The following is a 23,296-nucleotide window of genomic DNA, read 5'->3' as shown; positions in this document are numbered from 1 at the left end:
TAGAGTTTCTGCTGAAAAATCTGATGATAATCTAACGGGCTTTCCTTTGTGGGTTACCGTCTTCTTTTCCCTGGCTGCCTTGAGGATTCTTTCCTTGTCACTAATTTTTGACAGCTTCAATACAATGTGTCTTGAAGAAGGCTTGTTGGGATTGAGGTATTAGGTGTTCTATTTTCTTCATGGATTCGAGGTTCCAGTTGTTTGCACAAGTTTGAGTGGTTCTCGTTGACTATTTGTTTGCATATACTCTGTTCCCTTGTCTTTTTCTTCTCCTTCTGGTATGCCCATTATTCTTATATTGCTCATTCAGATGGAATCAGAAAATTCTTGTAGAGTTCTTTAATTTCTTGTAAGTCACAAGGCTCTCTCTTCTTTAATCTGTGTCATTTCCAGATAACATTATTCTTTGATGTCACTATTCTTTCCTCCCTCTGGTCTGCTCTATTTCCTAAACTGGGTATTTCTTTCTTCATTTTTTTTATTGAGTTCTTAATGTCCACAATTCATTTTGGTTCTTTCTTAAAATTTTAGTCTCTTTTGTAAAATGCTCGTTTTGTTCTTTGATTGTGCTTCTGAGTTCATTAACCTGCCTGTCTGTGTTTTCTTGCATCTCATTGAGTTATTTAAGAACTGCAATGTTGAATTCTCTGTCATTACAGTCACATATTTCCATGTCTTTAAGTTCATTTTCTGGAGACGTTTCATTTTCTTTCTGAGCTGCCTTGTTACCTTGGTTATTCATGGCAATTAGTGAATTATTATTTCTCTTCTTAGGCATCTACTGGAGTGGGTTCTGCAATAGGTTGATAGGAAGAGGTCTTTCCTTTGCTTTCCAGTAGGTGTCGGTAGAATGTTTTATTTTCTCTCTGAATGCAGACTTTAATTCTCTATCACACTGTAGTGTTATGTTTTCTCTGCACTGTTCTGGCTTCTTACACAATGGGGGAATTCCCTGGTAAGTGGGCTTCTCTTCTTTGAGCAGTCTGCCTTGGACTCAGGGCACTACCTTTGTGAGGGGATGGGGAAAGCATTTGAAGTTCCGAAACTATTCTTGCACCACATTGAGGGCCTGTGTGTTTCAGCGGTTCTGTTTACCTCGCAGTGATAGCCTAGATAGGTGGGCTATCTAGGGGTGGATGGGATTGTGAGAGGTGGCCCAGAGCAATGGTGGCAACCACCAGCACAGCAAGCCCTGCACCCAAGGCTTCCTCACCTTCGCCACAATTATTTGGGCTGTAAATCCATTGTTGTGGGTGCAGTTTTCACAGTTGCAAATATTATGTTCTTTTCATCAGACACTGCTATCGTTCCATTTCTAGCATTGGGAGGGTAGAGGTGGGGCAAACTCTGGGAGGGTTAGGAAGGGGTGGCTAGGCTCAGTGCCTAAGTCTTCTATCTTCTGCTAGGCCGTGAGGTTCCCACTCCTGTGACTGTGGTAGCTGTGGAATACAGGGAACTCGGAGCTCGGAGATCTGGTTTGCTCCTGCGCCCACGCCACCGGCATCTCCGCACCTCCTGCTCCCCTCCCCCCCTCTGCTCACCCAATTTGCCACCTTTAGGTTATTTCAGTTGCATGTAGCTCCTCCACTGTAGTCAAGGCCATTACTCATATCCAATCAGCCAAAGGGTCTCTCCATCCAGTTGATATGCAGGCAGCAACCAAGGCTCAACTACATCAGGAGAGCACACACAGCGCACACAGGGGACACACTTGGATCACCTGTCTCAGGTGTCAAGGGAGACTGTGCCACTGGGTCCCAAAGCACACCTACTACATGAGGCCACTCTGCTAACACCTGGAGACAGAGCAGCCTTACCTAATACACAGAAACAAACACAGGGAGGCATCCAAAATGGAGAGACAAACAAACATGTCCCAAACGAAAGACCAGAGCAAAGCTCCATAAAAACTAAACAAAAGCTCCATAAAAGCTAAACAAAATGGAGACAAGCAATCTACCAGATGCACAGTTCCAAATATTGGTTATAAGGATGTTCAGTGATCTCCGTGAGGACTTCAACAAAGAAATAGGAAACATAAACTTGGCGACAGAAAATATAAAAAAGAACCAGTCAGAAATAAAGACTAAAGTAGATTATTACATCATAAATGTTGCGGCGTGAGATGAACCTCTTGAAATCTTCCCTGGAATGTACAACAAACTGAATAGATATACTTCCACAAAGGACTCGCTGCGCAGCAGACAGGCAAGAGTAAGAGACATGCAAATGAAATCATCTAAAGATGAGCAAATTGGTCAGGCAGGGAGGAGGGGAGGGGTAAGTACAGAGACACAGGCTGTGGCGCCAACTGCAGATTGAAGACGGAGCTCAGAGAACAGAGCTCCCTGCATCCCGGAGCTATCACAGCAGAGGGGACAACTAGGACTGCTAGTGCTCTGTTCATGGCCCGCAGTCCCGCCTGAGGGATCAGCATATTATACCACTGAACTCAGTGTTAACAGCAGAGACGTCGAAGCAAAAACTGAGGGAAGAAGGGTAAAAACGGAGGTTTAAGTCCTCACTGCCAAGCTGAAGATGGAGGTCTTAGGCACAGAGTCTAGCCGACGCCTCCTTACCCTCCCAGAACTCACCCCATCCCCACCCACCCAGTGCTAGAGGTGGAACAGTAGCAGAATCCGATCGAGAGAACATAATATCTACAATTCTGAGAACTGTGGCTCGCAGTCATGGACTTGCCGGCCAACTGGTTCCGGCAAAGGTGAGGGAGCCCTTGGTGCAGGACTGGCTATGCTGCTGGTTGCCACCATTGTTCTGGTCCACCTCTCACAACCCACCTGCCCCTGACCCCACCTATCTGGGCAGATCCCTGAAAGAGTAAACAGAGCCACTAAAACACACGGGCTCTGAAACTGCTGCACGAAAAGCTTTGGAACATAAGAAGCTCTCCACATCCTTCCACGGAGGAGGTGCCCTGTTATCCAGATGACTCGTTCACAGAGGAGACACCTGCTTTCCGGGAAATCCCCTATTGTGTGAGAAGCCAGAACAGTGCAGACGAAATATAGCACTACAGCGTGAGACAGAACAAAAGGCTGCAGTAGGAAAGAAAATAAAATATTCTACGAACACTTACTGGAAAACAAAAGCAATAATTCTTCCTACCAACCTGTTGCACAACCCAATCTTGTAGATGCCTAGGAAGAGAAATAATAATTCATTAATTACAATGAATAACCAAGGTAACAAGGCAGCTCAGAAAGAAAATGAAAAGTCTCCAGAAAATGAACTTGAAGACATGGAAATATGTGACTGCAATGACAGAGAATTCAAGATTGCAGTTCTTAAAGAACTCAATGAGATGCAAGGAAACAGACAGGCAGGTTAATGAACTCAGAAGCACAATCAAAGAACAAAATGAACATTTTACCAAAGGGAGTAACATTTTAAAAAAGAACTAAATAAAATTTCTCAAGAACAAGAACTCAATAAAAGAAATGAGGAATGAAATAGCTACCTTAGGTAATAGAGTTGATCATATGGAGGAAAGAATCAGTGAGATCAAAGACAGAAATCTAGAATTGACACAGATGGAAGAAGACAGACACATGAGAGTTTAAAGAAATAAAGAACTCTACAAGAACTTTCTGACTCCATGAGAATAACAATATAAGAATAGTGGGCATAGCAGAAGAAGAATAAAGGGAGAAGGAAACAGAGTATATTCAAACAAATAGTCGTCAAGAACTTCCCAAACTGGTAGAAAGAACTTTATCCTCGAGTCCAAGAAGCAAATAGAACACCTAATTACCTCAATCCCAACAGGCCTTCTCCAAGGCACATTGTTTTGAAGCTGTCTAAAATCAACGACAAAGAAAGAATCCTCAAGGCAGCGAGGGAAAAGAAGATGGTAACCTACAAAGGAAAGCCCATTAGATTATCATCAGATTTTTCAGCAGAAACTCTACAAGACAGGAGGGAGTGGACACAAATATTCAAACAATTGAAAGAGAGAAATCATCAGCCAGAAATACATCATCAAAATGGCGGCATGAAGTGAGCCAATGTAAAGCTTCCCTGGAATTTACAACTAATCAAACAAAAATAACTCCACAAAGCACTCCCTGCCCAGCAGACAGGCAAGAAGAAGAGTCCCACTACTGAATTCACCTAAATGTGTGTGAATTGCTCGAGCTGGTGAGGAGGGAATGGAGAAGTGCGGAGACAGAGCCATGTGGTCGCAGGACAGAGACCTCGCTTAGTGCTCCGAGCTCGCTGCATCCCGGAACTACCGCAGCTGTGGGAAAGGGAAGAACTTGGACTGTTAGGGCTCTGCTTATGGCCCACAGGGCTGAGGGGGGCAGCATATGACACGGCTGAACCCAAAGCTCACATCGGAGATCTCAGAGAAACGATTGAGGGAAGAATGCTGAAAACGGTGGTTTGAGCTCTCATTGCCGAGCAGAGAATGGAAGCCTTAGGCACTGAGACTAGCTGCTCCCTTTCCTACCCTCCCAGAGCTCGCCCCGCCTCCATCTGCCTGGTGCCCTAAGCGGAACAGTAGCAGAGTCAGATCAGAAGAACAGACTATTTGCTGTTCTGAGAACTGTGGACCGCAGACACAGATTCGCAGCCCAACTAGTTCCGGCAGAGGGGAGGGAGCTGTGGAAGAATGACCGGTTGTGGTGGTAATTGCCTCTGGGCCACCTCTCACAATTCACCCCGCCCCTGGCCTCACCTACCTGTGCGGACACCTGCAGGAGTAAACAGAACTGCTGAAACATTTGGGCTCTGAATCCGGTGCAGGAAGAGCTTTGGAATTTTAAAAGCTCTCTGCATACCCACACAGACATTGTGCCCTGGGACCCAGGCGAACTATTAATAGAGGAGAAGCCCATCTCCCAGGGAATCCCCCCCATTGTGTGAGAAGCTGGAAGAGTGCAGAGTAAACATACGACTACCGTGTGAGAGAGAAAAGAAAGGCTGCAGTCAGAGAGAAAATAAAACATTCTACCAAAAAGGACTGGAAAACAAAAGAAAGACGTCTTTCTATCAACCTGTCACAGAAGCCACTCCTGTAGATGTCTAGGAAGAGAAATAATAAATCAGTAATTGCCATGAATAACGAAGGGAACAAGACAGCTCAGAAATAAAGTGAAAAGTCTCCTGAAAAGGAATTTAAAGATACGGAAATATGTGACTTAAATAACAGAGAATTCAAGATTGCAGTTCTGAAAAAACTCAATGAGATGGAAGAAAACACAGAAAGGCAATTTAATGAACTCAGAAACACAATCAAAGAACAACATGAGCATTTTACGAAAGAGACTGAAATTTTTAAAAAGAACCAAATGGAATTTCTGGACATTAAGAACTCAATAGAAGAAATTAGGAATGACATAACCAGTTTATGTAGTAGAGTTGACCACATAGAGGAAAGAATCAGTGACATCGAAGATAGAAACCTGTAAATTACACAGATGCAAGAAGAAAGACATTTGACACAAGAAATGAAAGAACTCTCCAAGAACTTTCTGAGTCCATCAGAAAGAGCAATATGAGAATAATGGGTATACCAGAAGGAGAAGAAAGAGAGAAGGGAACAGAGAATATATTCAAACAAATTGTTGATGAGAACTTCCCAAAGTTGTGGACAGAACTGGATCCTCGAATCCAAGAAGCAAATAGAACACCTAATTACCTCAATCCCAACAAGACTTCTCCAAGGCACATTGTTTTGAAGCTGTCTAAAATCAACGACAAAGAAAGAATCCTCAAGGTAGCCAGGGAAAAGAAGAAGGTAACCTACAAAGGAAAGCCCATTAGATTATCATCAGATTTTTCAGCAGAAACTCTACAAGCCAGGAGGGCTTGGAACCAAACATTCAAACTTTTGAAAGAGAGAAATTATGAGTCAAGAATAATATAGCCAGCAAAGATGTCCTTTAGATATAAGAAGGAATAAATACCTTTCGAGAAATACAGAAGCTGAGAGAATTTTCCCATACACGACCTGTACTAGAAGAAATACTAAAGGTGGCTATCCGACCCCATGAAGTGGAACAATTTGTGGCAACCAAAACATAAAAAGTGGGAGAGTAAAGGCCTGATCTGGAATATAGGAGTGGAAAAAGTAAGCCTGCTGAAGAAAAAGGTCTACTCTAAATATCAACTTTTCTTTTACATAAACTTAAGGGTAACCACTCAAAAAAAAATCCAGAATTGAAATACACTACTTTAATAAAAGAAGAAACAGAGGGAAACATCATAGAATACCACCACACAGAAATAATAGACAACAAAAAGGCAAACAAACAATGCAGACACAGCTTTACCAGAAAACTAAAGATAGACGGACAGGAAATCCTTACGTATCAATAATTACCCTAAATGTAAATGGACTGAACTCAGCAATGAAAAGGCACAGAGTAGCAGATTGGATCAAAAAAGTAAACCCAACCATATACTGTCTCCAAGAGACACATCTCAGCTACAAGGACAAGCATAGACTCAAAGTGAAAGGGTGGAAATTGGCACTCCAAGCAAATGGTGCCCAGAGAAAATCAGGTGTAGCCATAATGATTTCCGATGAAACAGACTTCAGGGTGAAAAAGATAGCAATAGACAAAGATGGACATTTCATAATGGTAAAGGGGACTATACAACAAGAAGACATAACAGTCATCAACATTTATGCCTCCAGTCAGGTGGACCGAAATATACCAAGCAACTATTAACAGAACTAAAGGGAGAAATTGACCAAAGCACAATTATACTAGGGGACTTAAATACATCATTCACAGCTATGTATAGATCATCCAAACAGAAAATAAACAATGAAATAGCAGACCTAATTGACACATTAGATGAAATGGACATAATTGACATATATAGAGCACTTCATCCTAAAACATCAGACTATGCATTATTTTCGAGTGTACATGGAACATTCTCAAGGATAGACCACATATTGGGACATAAAATCAGCCTCAGCAAATTTAAGATTGAAATCATACCAAGCATATTCTCTGATCACAAGGCTTTGAAATTGGATATAAACTGCAAAAAGAAAGCAGGAAAAAACAGAAATACATGGAGATTGAACAACATACTTTTAATGAACGACTGGGTCAAAGAAGAAATTCGAGGACAGATCAAAAGATATATAGAAACAAATGACAATAAAAATCCATCCTACCAAAATTTTGGGGATGCCGCAAAAGCAGTTTTAAGAGGGAAATTTATATCATTACAGGCCTATCTCAAGAAACAAGAAAAATCCCAATTAAAGAACCTGATGTTACACCTTAAAGAACTAGAGAAAGAAGAACAAGTGAAACCCAAGGTCAGAAGAAGAAAAGAAATAACAAAAATAAGTGCAGAACTAAATGAAAGAGAAAACAAAAAGACAATAGAAGAAGTTAATGGGACAAAGAGCTGGTTCTTTGAAAAGACTAACAAAAGCGACAAACCCTTGCCTAGACTCACTAAGATAAAAAGAGAGAAGACACTAATTAACAAAATCAGAAATGAAAAAGGGGAAGTTATCACGGAGACCACAGACATACAAAGGATCATCCAAGAATACTATGAAGGAGTATATGCCACCAAATTCAATAACCTGGGAGAAATAGACAAGTTCTTAGAAACATATTGCCTTCTAAGACTGAACCATGAAGAACTGGATAATCTAAACAGACTGATCACTAGTAATGAAATTGAATCACTCATCACAAACCTTACCAAAAGCAAAAGTCCGGGACCAGATGGCTTCACTAGTGTATTCTACCAAACCTTCAAAGAGGATCTAATACCAATCCTGCTCAAACTCTTCCAAAAAATTGAAGAACAGACAGTACTCCCTAACTCATTTTAGGAAGTCAATGTTACCCTGATACCAAAAACTGGTAAGAACAGCACCAAAAAAGAAAAATACAGACCAATATCTCTGATGAATACACATGCGAAAATCCTAAGCAAAATTCTAGCAAATCGAATACAACAATGCATTAAAAAGGTTATTCATTACGACCAACTGGGTTTCATCCCTGGGATACAAGGATGGTTCAACATCTGCAAATCCATCAATGTCATACATCATTTAAACACAATAAAGGGCAAAAATAATTTGATTATATCAATTGATGCAGAAGAAGCATTTGACAAGATAAAACATCCATTTACAATTAAAATATTATATAAAATAGGTGTAGAAGGAAAATACCTTAACATTATAAAGGCCATATATGACAATCACTCAGCTAATCTCATAATTAATGGTGAAAAACTGAAGCCCTTTGCTCTACGTTCAGGCACAACAGGGCTGTTTTCTATCACCTCTGCTTTTCATGCTACTATTGGAAGTCCTTGCCAGACCAGTCAGGCAAGCGAAAGAAATAAATGGCATCCAAATTGGGAACGAAGAAGTTAAATTATCAATCTTTGCAGATGACATGATGCTATATATATAGAAAACCCTAAAGACTCAATGAAAAAGCTATTAGAAACAATCAACGAATACATTAAAGTTGCGGGCTACAAAATCAACGTACAAAAGTTCATTGCATTCCTCTATACAAATAATGAAGTCTTAGAAAAAGAAATACAAAAAACAATTTATTTTGCAATTATAGCAAAAATAATAAAATACCTACGAATAAAGTTAACCAAGGATGTGAAGGACCTATATGCTGAAAAGTATAAGACAATTTTGAAAGAATTTGAAGAAGACACAAAGAAATGAAAAGACGTTCCCTGCTCATGGATTGGAAGAATCAACATAGTTAAAATGGCCATATTACCCAAAGCAATATACAGATTTAATGCAATCCCAATCAAAATCCCAATGGCGTTTTTTAAAGAAATAGAACAAAAAGTCATCAGATTTGTTTGGCATCCCAAAAGACCCCTAATAGCCAAAGCAATCGTAAGAAAAGAGAATAATACTGGAGGTATCACACTCCCAGACTTTAGCTTGTACTGCAGGGCTACAATAATCAAAACAGCATGGTATTGGCAGAAAAACAGACACATAGACCAATGGAATAGAATTGAGAACCCAGAAATAAAACAACATAAATATGGACAGATAATTTTTGGCAAATAAGTTGAAAACATACAATGGAGGAAAGACAGCCTCTTCAGTAAATGGTGCTGGGAGAAGTGGATAGCTTCATGCAAAAGAATGAAACTGGATTGTTATCTGTCACCATGTACCGAAATTAATTCAAAATGGATCAAAGATTTAAACATAAGACCTGGCACAATAAACTGCATAGAAGAATACATGGATAATAAACTTATGGACCTTGGGTTCACAGAGCATTTTATGAATTTGACTCCAAATGTAATGGAAGTAAAAGCTAAAAAAAAAAAAAAAATGAATGTGACTATATGAAACTTAAAAACTCCTGCACAGCAAAAGAAACCATCTACAATATAAGAGACAACCAACTGAAGGGGAGTAGATTTTTGCAAACAGTGCCTCCGATAAGGGGCTATTATCCAAAATATACAAGGAACTTATGAAACTCAACAACAGAAAAACAAACAACCCAATTGAAAAAGGCAGAGGACCTGAAGAGACATTTATGCAAAGAGGACATAGAAATGGCAAACAGACATATGAAAAAATGCTCAACATCGCTAATCATCAGAGAAATGCAAATAAAAACCACAATGAGATATCACCTCACCCCAGTCAGAATGTCTTTCATCAACAAGACAAATAGTAACAAGTGTTGGAGAGGCTGTGGAGAAAAAGGAACCCTCATACACTGTTGGTGGGAATGCATACTGGTGCAGCCATTATGGAGGTTCCTCAAAAAATTACGAATAGAATTGCCATATGACCCAGCAATCCTTCTCCTGGGTATATATTGAAAAAATCTGAAAACATCCATAAAGACACATGTGCTCCAATGTTCATTGCAGCTTTGTTTACGGTGGCCAAGACATGGAAACAAACAAAATGTTATTTGCCCCTGGCAATGCAGCTCTAAGTGGATGGGGCGGAGTTCCAGGGAATTAAGGAGTGTGGTCAGTGGTTTCTACAAAGTCAATGCAATCTCAGCTTCCACACTGGTGCTGGGTTCGTGACCACCCCACAAAAATACCCTGAGAACACTATGGCCAGGGGCACTCTGAGCACCCAGGTGTCTATCCTCACCCCTCAAACTGCAGAGGTCTTTTACAGAAGCAAAAGCTCTTGGGGATTTGCAAGCCTAATACAGTGGCTGGCTACAGTGTTCTCAGGGCACTCTGCAAGGTGGTCACAGGCTGAGCACTGGCATAAGAACTGAATCTTCATTAACTTTGTAAAAACCACAGTTCATGTCTTGTGATTCCCTTGAACTCCAACCCAATGAGCTATTACTGCATCACCAAGGGTGCTCTCAACACCAAGTCAGCCACCCTGGGACACACACCTAATGATTCTCTTTCAATGGCTGGGCCTTACAGACAGCTGGCATGGGGCAGTAGGCCTAGGTGGACCCTGGGCCTTTTGCTAAGCTGCCTCAGGCTCACTATTGGTGGCAGCTAGCCTCAATTCACAGCAAGGGATCCACAGATGCCTCCAGGTCTAGCACAAGTAGCAGCCAACCACATATACCTTTGAGGCTTCTGTGAGGGAGCCACAGGCCAGTAACAGGCAAGGCTGAAATTTCCCTGCACAATGCCCCTGCCCAAGAGACATCAGAAACAACACACCCAGAGGCCAGCTTCAGACAACACCAGAGCACTGTCTGGTTAGTTCGACAAGTGGCATACCCAAAGGGGATCTCAATAGACACTAGAGCCCACAGGGGCGAAGCCTCTTCCAAAGGGTCAGACCCCACATAGTAGCTCATACACTGTGGGCATAGCCAAACCTCACAGTTAGTTCTCCTGGGAGTAAATCCCTCCAACAGACACACCAAAAACAATCAAGGCTCAACTACAACAGGAGAACACGTACAACAGACAAGGGACACTCCTGGAACACATGCACAGGAGATAAGGGAGACTGCACCATTGGACTACACAGACACATACACATACTACATACGGCCACCCAGAAAACACTCAAAAGACATAGGAGATCTACCAAATACATAAAAACAGACACAGAGTGGCAGCCAGAATGAGGAAACAAAACAACATGTCCCAAATAAAAGAACAGAAGAAATCTCCAGTAATGGAACTAAATGAAATGGAGGCAATGAACCTGCCAGAGACAGAGTTTAAAAAACGGCTTATAAGAATGCTCAAGTAACTTAGTGAGAATTTCATCAAATAGATAGCAAGCATAAAGAAGTACATAGAAACCATAAAAAGAACCAGTCAGAAATAAAGTGTACAGTAACTGAAATAAAGACTACACTAGAAGGAATCAATAGTAGACTAGATGAAGCAGAGGATAGAATCATCGATTTACAAGACAAGGTAGTAGAATACACCTAATCAAAACAACAACAAAAAACAATGAAGATAGTGTGAGGTACCTGTGTGACAACATCAAGCACAACAACATTCACTGCATAGGAGTACCAGAAGGAGAAGAGAGGGAGCAAGGGCTTGAGAAACTATTTGAAGACACAATGACTGAAAACTTCCTAAACCTGGTGAAGGAAGTAAACATACAAGTCCAGGGAGTGCAGGGAGTCCCAAACAAGATGAACCCAAAGAGGCCCACACCAAGACACATCATAATTAAATGCCGAAAGTTAAAGACAAAGACAAAATATAAATGCAGCAAGAGAAACACAGCTAGTTACTTCCAAGGGAGCTCCCATAATACCCGTCAGCTGATTTCTTTCTACAGAAACTTTGCAGGAGAGAAAGGAGTGGCAGGAAATATTCAAAGTGATGAAAAACCAGGGCCTACAAACAAGACTACTCTGCCCAGCAACGCTAGCATTCAAAACTGAAGGAGAGATAAAGAGTTTCTCAGATAAGAAAAAGCTAAAGGAATTCATTACCACCAAGCCAGTATTACAGGAAATGTTAAAAGGACTTCTTTAAGCAGAAGAAAGGAGAAAGCAACAACAAAAACTAATGGAAGATCATAAATATGAATAATAAAATGGCAATAACTCTGTACTTATCAGTACTCACTTTAAATGTAAGTGGATTAAGTGCTCTATTCAAAATACATAGGATAACTGAGGGAATAAGAAAACCAGAGCCATGCATATGCTGTTTACAAGAGACCCACCTCAGACGGAAAGGCATAGGAGAGCTACCAGAACAGATTGAAAGTAAAGGGATGGAAAAAGATATTTCACACAAAGGTAAAGAAATGAGAAAAAAGCTGGGGTAGTAATACTTATATCAGATAAAATAGACTTTAAAACAAGACTATAATAAAAGACAAAGAAGGACATTACATCATGACAAAGGGATCAGTCCAACAAGAGGACATAATATCTACACACCGAAGTACATATCCATGCACCCAACATAGGAGCACCTAAATATATAAAACAAATATTGACTGACATAATGACAGAGAGCAACAGTAAAACAATCATAGGAGGGGCCTTTAACACCTTACTGACACCAATGGACAGATCATCCAGACAGAAAATCAACACAGAAACAGCAGGCTCAAATGACACACTGGACCAGATGGATTTAATTGATAGTTTTAGAGCATTTCACCCAGAAGAAGCAGACTATACATTCTTTTCAAGTGCACATGGAACGTTTTCCAAGATAGACAACATATTAGGCCACAAAACAAGTCTCAATACAATTAAAAAGACTAATTTCATATCAAGTGTCTTCTTTGACCACAATGGTATGAAACTAGAAATGAATTACAAGAAAAAAAACTGATAACACACAAACACATGGAGACTAAATAACATCCTACTAAATAATCAGTGGGTCATTAATGAGATCAAAGAAGAAATCAAAAGATACCTTGAGACAAATGAAAATGAAAGCACAGTGATCCAAAATCTATAATACACAGCAAAAACAGTCCTAAGAGGGAAATTCATAGAAATGCAGGCCTCCATAGAGAAACAAGAAATATCTCAAATCTACAGTCTATCTTTAATACCTAAGGTAACTGGAAAAAGTAGAGCAAAGTGAGTACAAAGAAGGAAGTAAGAAAAATCAGAGGGAAAATAAATGAAACGGAGACAAAAAAAAAAAATCAGTGAAACCAAGAACTGGTTTGTAGAATAGAGAAACAAAATTGACAAACCTTTACCAAGACTTATTAAGAAAAGGACCCAAATAAATGAAATCAGAAATGAAAGAAGGAAGAGCGACAAGCGACAGAGCAGAAATACAAAAAACATTTAATAAAATCCTACAAGCAACTGTAGCAAACAACTGTACACCAACAAATGTGGAAGAAATCAATAAATTCCTAGAAGCATACAATATTCCAAGGCTGAATCAAGAAACAGAAAATCTGAACAGATGGATTACTACCAAAGATATAAAATCAGTAATCAACAAGCTCTCAACAAACAAAAGTCCTGGACCAGATGGCTTCATAGATGAATTTTAACAACTAGTCAACAAAGAATTAACATCTATTCTCCTCAAACTATTCCACAAAATCCAAGAGGAGGGAAGGATGCCAAGCTCATTTTATGAGGTCGCCATTACCCTGCTCCAAAAACCATACAAAGATATTTCAAAAAAAGAAAACTATACGCTGATATCCCTAATGAACATAGATGCAAAAATCCTCAACAAAATATTAGCAAACCAAATTCAGCAATACATTTAAAAAATCATACACCACGCTGAGGTGGATTCATTCCTGGTATGCAAGGTTGGTTCAATATCCACAAATCAATTAACATGATACAGCACATAAATAAAATGAAAAATAAAACATATGTTTATACCAATAGATGCAGAAAAAGCAAGTGACAAAATCCAGCATCCATTTGTGATAAAAACTTTGAGCAAAGTGGGAATAAAGGGAACATATGTCAACATAATAAAGGCCATATATGACAAACCCACAGCTAGCATCATGCTTAATGGGGAAAAGCTAAAAGTATTCCCCTTAACATCAGGAACAAGACAAAGATGTGAACTTTCACAACTATTATTTAACACAGTACTGGAAGTTCTAGCCACAGTAGTCAGACAAGAAAATAAATAAATAAAAGGCATCTCAATAGGAAAGGAGGAAGTAAAATTCTAAAATTCTCATTATTTGCCAATGACATGATACTATACATAGAGAACCCCAAAGATTCCACCAAAAAAAAAACAATTAGAACTGATAAATGAATTTAGTAAATGACCCAGCATTTCCACTCCTGGGTATTTATCCAAAGAAATCCGAAACACTGATTTGCAGAAATATATGCACCCCTGTGTTTACTGCAGTGCTGTTCACAATAGCCAAGATATGGAAACAACCAAAATGCCCATCAATAGACGATTGGATAAAGAAATTGTGGTACATTTACACAATGGAGTATTACTCTGCCACAAAAAAAGAATAAAATCTTACCATTTGCAACAACATGGATGGACTTAGAGGATATTATGCTAAGAAAAATGTCAGACTGAGAAAGACAAATACTGTATGATCTCAGTTATATATGGAATCTAAAGAAGAGAATGAAGGAGCAAACAAAAACAGAAGTAGACTCATAGATACAGAGAACAAAACTGATGGTTGTTAGATGGGAGGTGCTCAGGGTATAGGGAAGAAGATGAAGGGATTAGAAAGTACAAGTTGGTAGTCATAAAATAGTCACAGGGATGTGAAATACAGTAGAGGGAATATAGTCGATAATGTAAAGGCTGTGTAGTGTGTCAGCTGTGTATTACATTTATCGGGGGATCACTTCATACCGTATTTCCCCAAAAATAATACCTAACTGGAAAATAAGCTCTAGCATGATGTTTCAGGATGCTCATAATATAAGCCCTACCCCACAAATAAGCCCCAGTTAAGATCGTCTGCCAGGACACATTTAGTATGTCCGTTGCAACATACAGTGGATGTATTGAATTATAAAATAATAATATATATTAAATACAAATAAATAATATTACTGACATTAATACTTAAATGATAATATAAATTATAATTAAGTTTCTGTAAATACCCAAGTGGGCACCTTTGGACAAGAGGTAAATGCTTATGTAAACAGATGAACTCGAGAGGTATTACCGAATGACCAATCGGAGTACAGACACAACGCAGGAATAACGTGCGCACTTGATAATGAACGGACATGGTTGTGTCTAATATGAATCTACATAATTCAATACGTCGTGTGTTGCAACGGACATATTAATGCACATTTTCTAAATTTTGGTGCCTGCAATTTTTCGTCGCTTTTGTGTGGACCATCATTCTTAACTGTCATCATTTTTGTTGCCACTCCTGTCTCATATGTGTTCAGTTAACACTTGATTTAATGGTGGATTTAAAGGGAATAATATTTTGGCCCCCAGACAAAATGAGTGCAAAAAGAAAGAGCTATTCCATGCCGTACAAGAAAAGAATCTTGGAGGACTCCCAGGGTAAGAATCTTATGGCTTTCTGCAAAGAGAAGTTGGATCTCCAAATGGTCCGAAAATGGCGAGCAGAGTACGATAACGTCAGTCAACAGGTGGACAAGGGAAATGCTAAGAAGCACAAGTGTGGATCAGGTCGGCAACCATTATTTCCTGAGCTGGAAGACATCATCTGTGAATGGATTGTTGACAGGAGAGTAAAGGCTTTGGTTGTATGCAGGGCTGATATTCAAGCATTTGCCCTTGCAATGGCATCACAGTTAGAAATACCCCCAGAAGAATTCAAAGCATCGCAACACTGGCTGGATGGCTTCCTTCAGAGATATGAACTCTCTAAGATCAACAACACTGTTCAAGCTGGAAGATGCTGAAGTTATTAAACGTGCACTTGCATTCAAGTCCTTTGTTGATGGCATCAACTTTTCTAAATACCAACTCTCCAACATGATTGCTATGGATGAAACTGCAGTGTTTATGGGACAAGGATCTCAAATGACAATTGATCAGAGGGGTGCCTCGTCAATCTGCATTCCCTCCACAGGTTACGAAAGTGCACGTGTTACCTGTATTTTTGGCAATTCGTCTGGATGGAAAGAAAGCCCCACTTCTAATCATCACTAAGAGAAAGAAAGATAAGGTTGAACGTGTTTCAGGCATTTATGTTCTTGAAACTGAAAAAGCCTGGTGCACACAAGCAGTTACAAGGAACTGGGTTGACTTAATGCTGCTACTTGTTTTGCGAGGTGGCCAAAGAGGTCTGCTAGTCTGGGATTCAGCCAGCAATTACTGCACTAAAGACATGAAGAACTTCCTTGCAGAAAGAAGAATAGATCAAATAATGATTCCTGCAGAAATGACTGCCTATCTCCAGACTCTTGATATTGCAATAAACAAGCCATTCAAGAACGATTTGTGCATGGAAATCAATGACTGCATTGAAACTAGAATGGAAAGAAATCAGCGTGGAAAGTTTGTGAAGCCTAGCCTACAAGAGATCGTGACTTGGGTGAAGAATTCATGGGATAAAATCACTGACAGCTGTGTGCCAATGCACTACGAGCAGGCTACATGGACAAGAAGTGCTCATTTAAGGAGAGCTCTATTGGTGGACATGAGAGATTAGGGCCAATGGTTCTACAGGAAATGGAGTCTCAAGAAATTCAAGCTGGAATTCGGGGTTTGGAGAGTTATGATGATGTTCCAGAAGAAGATGACATGACTGTATTTGAAAAAATGTAGATTTTTGTACATGAATAAATGAATAAATGTAGATTGTTGTACATGAATAAATGTAGATTGTTGTACATGAAAAAATAAGATATCCCCTGGAAATAATCCCTAATGCATTTTTTGGAGCAAAAATTAATATAAGACCCAGTCTTATTTTGGGGGAAATATGGTACATTATATAAATGTCTAACTACTACACTGTACAACTAAAACTAAAATAAAATAATATTGAATGTCAACTATAATTAAATGTATTTATATAGTCATGGGATGTAAACTACAGCATAGGGAATATAGTCAATGGTATTGTAATAGCTATGTACATGTCAGGGATAGTAAGCTTGTGGGGTGGGTTATCATTTTGTGAGGTGTGTAAATATTTAATCATTATATTGTCTTGTACACCTGACAGTAATGAAAAATAATAAAATAATTTAAAATTTTAAAAAATGCAAAGGTTTAAAACAGCAAATTCAAGAGCAGCACATATTTGGACTCGTAGATGATCCTACTTATTGTCACCATGGCAAGCAGATAAGCATGATATAGAAATTGCTCAGATTTTCAGCTCATATTTTCTTTATACATAAATGATTTAGGGAATATCTATGCCACTATTTCAGTTTTGTTTTCTTGCATGATTCATAATGAACTTTACAGGTATAAAGTTTCTTCTACATGTCAGCAGTTTTCTTATCAGTAAATAAAGGCCTTTCTTATTTTTTAATCATATAATAACTTACCACAGTGCTTTCAGTTTTAATAAATGCTTTGTGCTTGGGTGTGTAAATTTCTCACTTTCACAAAGTTTCACAAAAATTTAACTTTCTTATTTTACAACCTAAAATTAGTGATCTGAGGGCTATTTTGAAGGAAAAAAGAACTGAATATGTTTTCTTTTTCAGGGTGATGCTGGAGCTCCAGGGCCATCAGGACCAAAAGGAATCAGAGTAAGTGATATTTGTTGTATATCAAATGTTTTGTTGACCAAATCAGAGGAAAAGCAAATGAAGTGTTATGAGACAACTGGAAAAGTGTCATACTGAAGTAAAAAAAAATTTAGTCTATAAAAAGTTAAATATAACAGTTGATGTATGTCTACAATTAATATTTCGCATTTTGATAGTTATCTTTACATATCCAGATGTGTATATAAACCATTGTAAGAATATTTTAAAGTAGCTTATGGTTAAGAAACATAAAAGTGATAAATTCTCACAACTTTCCAATTTATGAAAAATATATATCATACAAGTGATTTAAACCAGAACTTTCCAACCAGTATGATCATCTCAATCCTCTAGGTTCACAGGATTGGTCCCTCAGGTTGTATAACCTCCCAAGGTACCATGCACAAATAATTTTGTTTATGTATCTTAAAGAGAGTAAGTCTGGGAAATAATGGTTTAAACCACTATGTTAAAGAATAACTACTTTTGAATGAATACATCATTTCCTCAATTCTAAGATGTATGATTTTTCAAGTTCAAATGTTCTGGAAATCAGAAGTTGCCTCAATTTTTTTTTTTAATATTTTCCCTTTATTATTTTTATTATTTTTTTAATTTAAATTTATTTATTGGGGTGACAATTGTTAATGAAATTACATAATTTCAGGTGTACAATTCTGTATTACATCAACTATAAATCCCATTGTGTGTTCACCACCCGGAGTCAGTTCTCCTTCCATCACCATATATTTGATCCCCCTTACCCTCATCTCCCTCCCCCCACCCCCCTTACCCTCTGGTAACCACTAAACTATTGTCTGTGTCTATGAGTTTTTGTTTCTCATTTGTTTGTCTTGTTTTTGGTTTATATACCACATATCAGTGAAATCATAGGGTTCTCTGCTTTTTCTGTCTGACTTATTTCGCTTAGCATTATACTCTCAAGATCCATCCATGTTGTCACAAATGTTCCTATATCATCTTTCCTTAACACCGAATAGTATTCCATTGTGTATATATACCACAACTTCTTTATCCATTCGTCTATCAAAGGACATTTTGGTTGTTTCCATGTCTTGGCCACCGTAAACAAAGCTGCAATGAACATTGGAGTACACGTGTCTCTATAGAGAAATGCTTTCAAATTTTTTGGGTAGATACCCAGGAGAGCGATTGCTGGGTCGTATGGTAATTCTATTCGTAATTTCTTGAGGAACCTCCACACTGCCTTCCATAGCAGAAGTTGCCTCAAATTTTAAGTGAACGTTTAGTTTAATTTTTCTGAAAATCTTTTAGGCTAACATATATTTCAGTGTTTTTTGTTTGTTTGAATTAGGAGGAAACTGGTTTAAAAAGTACGGGCCTTTGGAAAATCATATTTAACTTTTCTGAGCCTCAGTTTCTTCATTTTTTAAATTAGAGACCGAGAGAACACTATCTCCAAGGTCCCATTTAGCTCTGAAATTCTGTGTTCATAGATTGCCAATGCTCCTTAATTGGAGTATAAAATACATGGGTGATGACAGCATGTTTATATGTGTGTAAAAGACAAACATGATCCTTTGAGCTCTAGAAATTTAATAGATGTACAAATTTTACATAATAATTCTGTTTACTGTCTACTTCTTAACAGGTAGCTTGCCTTATGTACTATTTATGAATGGTATGAGTAAAGTACTGGAAAAGCAGGGAAGAAACTCAAAATGCTTAGTTTATTTTAGCAGGCATATTTCTATGTTGTTTTATTTTCTGTAATAAATGGATATATTATTAAAGTTCTTCATAATAATCATAACATATCTCATAATAGCTTTGGCTACCAGTAACTATGTCACTAAGCACTATTGACACTAACAAAGAACTTTCCATTCTATCAATTCCCATTTCCAAGTGTCTGGGAATGCCTTAAACGCCCCTCACCTTGAACTTCAGAACTGCTTAGGAATAGGTGACCTTCTAGTACCTGCATCCACAGATCTTAGATGACACGCAACTCTTGACATACAGATCTTTAAAGACTTATTATTATGGAAATTTGTAAGCATACACAAATGTACAGAGACTACAGTACAATTAACCCCCAAGTACCCATCACTCAGCTACAAAAATTATCAACATTTTCACAACTATGTTTCATCTATACCCCAGCACTGTTTTTTGGAATATTTTAAAGTAACTCCCTCACATCATTCATTCTACCAGTATGTCTCTCTGATAACCACTATGCCATTATGACACCTCAAAATAATTAGTAATGATTTATCAATATACTTTAAAACTCAATCCATGTACAGATTTCCTCAATTGTCTCAAAGATGTCTTTTTACAATAGGTTTGTTCAAACCTGGATCCAACCAAGTTCCACATGTTGCATTTCCTTGCTATCTTTCTTAAGTCTCTTTTATTGTACCATTGGGGAAACTGGATCATTTGTATTGTACTGTGTTCCACGTTCTGAATCTGGCTGATTGTTTACTTACAATGTCATTTAAATTGTTCCTGTGTTCCTTTTTATTTCCTGCAAATTAGCGGTTGCCTTGCAAAAGACACTAGAGAACTCTTTTGGGATAAATAAAGAGCTGTACACTTAAAATTTGTGCATTTTACTGTATGTAAACATACTGCAAAAAGATTAAAGAAAATCGGAAAAGAATATATGTAGTGCTGTGCACTTACTACTGAGTTACAACTTAGGGACCAAATATCTGTCTGCTCCACATTTTTCTTTAAATTAAAGTATACTGGGGTGACAGTTGTTAGTAAAGTTACATAGATTTCAGGTGTATGATTCTGTAAAACATCATCTATGTTTCACTTTGTATGTTCACCACTCAGAGTAAGTTCTCTTTCTATCGCCATATATTTGATCCCCTTTACCCTCATCTACCACTAAACTACTGTCTGTATCTATGAGTTTTTGTTTCTTCATTTGTTTATCTTGTTCATTTGTTGTTTTCAGTTTTATATACCATATGTCAGTGAAATCATATGGTTCTCTACTTTTTTTTGTCTGACTTACTTCGTTTAGCATTATAATCTCAAAATTTATCCATGTTGTCGCAAATGGTATTATTTCATCTTTTCTTATGGCCAAATGGTATTCCATTCTGTATATATACCACAACTTCTTTATCCATTCATCTATCAAAGGACATTTTGGTTATTTCCATGTCTTGGTCACCATAAATAAAGCTGCAATGAACATAGGAGCACATACGTCTGTATGGATAAATGTTTTCAGATTCTTTGGGTAGATACCCAGGAGAGACATTGCTGAGTCATATGGTAATTTTATTCGTATTTTTTTTTATTAGTTTCAGGTGCACAAAACAAAGTAATACCTAGACATCTATCATTTATATCCCTCACACTGTGTGGACCCCCTTCCCCCCATCCACCATCCCCCCGACATGGCACCGAGCCATTGCATTTCCACCATCTCCACTCCTAATGCTGCACTCTGCTTCCTGCAAGTATATACATACATACATATATATATATATATGTATATATATATACATATATATATGTGTGTGTGTGTATATATATATACATATATATGTGTGTGTATATATATATATATAATATATATATATAAAATTATAGTTGGCATTCATCATTGTTCAGCTTCAGATGTACAGTGCAGCGATCAGGCATCTACACCATCCCTGAGGTGGTCTCCTAAATGTGACACGTGTCCATCGGATACCCCAGAAAATCCTCACAACATTATTGATCACGTTCCCCAAATTAACCTTCAAAACCCCGTGGCCATCTTGTGGTCACCGACTGTTCTCTAATCCTCTCACCTTCCCCCTTATCCCCAACCCCCCGCCCATCTAGCAACCCTCAGTTTTTCCTCTGTCTCCAAAACTGTTTCTGATTAGTTCATTCACTTATTCTTTTCTTTAGATTCCGCATATAAGTGAGATCATATGGTATTTATCTTTCTCTGACTTATTTCACTTAACATAATGTTCTCTAAATCCATCCATGTTGTTGCAAACGGTAAGATTTCTTTCTTCTTTATGGCTGCGTAATACTCCATTGTATAAATGTACCACAGCTTCTTAATCCAGTCATCTACTGATGGGCATTTCAGTTGTTTCCATGTCTTGACTATTTTGTATAGTGCTGCAATAAACATAGGAGTGCATAAAGATTTTTAAATTGGAGTTTTGAATTTCTCCGGGTAGATACCAGGTGTGGAATTACTGGATCATAAGGTAGTTCCATTTCCAGATTTTTGAGATACCTCCATACTGTTTTCCATAGTGGCTGCACCAATCTGCAATCCCACCAACAGTGCACTAGCGTTTCCTTTTTTCCACATTCGCGCCAGCATTTGTTGTTTGTTGATTTATTGATGATAGCCATTTTGACTGGGGTGAGGTGGTATCTCATTGTGGGTTTTATTTGCTTTTCTCTGATGGTTAGTGAGGCTGAGCATTTCTTCATATGTCTGTTTGTCATCTGTATGTCCTTTTGAGAAAAATGTGTCTTCATGTAATCTGCCCATTTTTTAATTGGGTTGTTTGTTTTTTAGAAGTTGAGTTGAGTGAGTTTTTTATAGATTTGTGATATTAACCCCTTATCAGATATCATTGGCAAATATCTTTTCCCATTCAGTAGGATCCCTTTTTGTTTTATTGATGGTTTCCTTTGCTGTGAAAAAACTTTTTAGTTTGATGTAATCCCACATGTTTATTTTTTTCTCTTACTTCCCTCGCGCAAGGGGATATATCAGTAAAAATCTTACTCCGGGTAATGTCTGTGAAGTTTCTTCTATATTTTCTTCTAGGAATTTTATGGTTTCAGATCTTACATTTAAGTCTTTAAGCCATTTTGAATTTATTTTTGTATATGGTGTAAGGAGGTGGTCCAGCTTCATTTTTTTGCATGTGTCTGTCCAGGTTCCCAACACCATTTATTGAATAGACTGTCTTTACCCCATAGTACATTCTTACTTCCATTGTCGTAGATTAAATGGCCATATACCATGGATTTATTTCTGGACTCTCTACTCTATTCCGTTGATCTATGAGTCTGTTTTTATGCCAGTACCATGCTGTTTTGATTACTGTAGGCTTGTAGTATAATTTGATGTCAGGTATCTGTTTGGGTGATCTCTGCTAACTTGTCTTCTAAGTCGCTGATTCGATCCTCTGCTTCATCTAACCTGCTGTTAATTCCTTCAAGTGAGTTCTTTATTTCGGTAATTGTGTTCTTTAGTTCTAACTGGTTGTTCGTTATGATTTCTCCATCCTTCTGTATGTTGTCTCTAAGCTCCTTAAACATTCTTATCATCAGTGTTCTGAACTCTGTCTTTGATAGGTCTGTTTCATTTGGTTCCGCTTCTGGGGGTTTCTTCTGTTCTTTTATTTGGGACGTGTCTCTTTGTTTCCTCATTCTGGCTGACTTTCTGTGTTTGCTTTGATGTATTCGGTAGATCCCCTAGAGTTCTTAGTTCTTGTTGGATTATCTTATATAGTATGTGTCCTTTATATTTGACTTGCACTACTTCGTTCTTCTCCTCTTCGTGTGTTCCAAAGGTGTCTCTTGTGTTATGTATATTGTCCTGGTAAAGAAGATCTTTAATTGCTTTTTGCTTGTGAGTATGTGGGGTTAACTCCTAAGCTGACTAGTTGTGAGACTTGGCTCTG

The 23,296-nt window shown here is 38.2% G+C and overlaps 1 protein-coding gene across 2 annotated transcripts in view; it reads left to right on the top strand.

The window, feature by feature from the left end:
• The window catches only part of COL4A5 (collagen type IV alpha 5 chain), a gene marked incomplete at its 3' end in the record, with an annotated part of 361,897 nt that overhangs the window by 126,789 nt on the left and 211,812 nt on the right, over nucleotides 1-23,296 (top strand). For both annotated transcript variants that reach the window (XM_081043685.1, XM_081043684.1), the window contains exon 4: nucleotides 17,589-17,633. In XM_081043685.1, the coding sequence (XP_080899811.1) occupies nucleotides 17,589-17,633 (45 nt within the window). The remainder of the gene's footprint in view (nucleotides 1-17,588; nucleotides 17,634-23,296) is intronic.

The sequence above is a fragment of the Rhinolophus hipposideros genome (assembly GCF_964194185.1).
Source record: "Rhinolophus hipposideros genome assembly, chromosome: X".
Classification (NCBI taxonomy): Eukaryota; Metazoa; Chordata; class Mammalia; order Chiroptera; family Rhinolophidae; genus Rhinolophus; species Rhinolophus hipposideros.
Note: the sequence above shows the minus strand (reverse complement) of the source record. Positions and strands in the feature narration are given on the sequence as shown.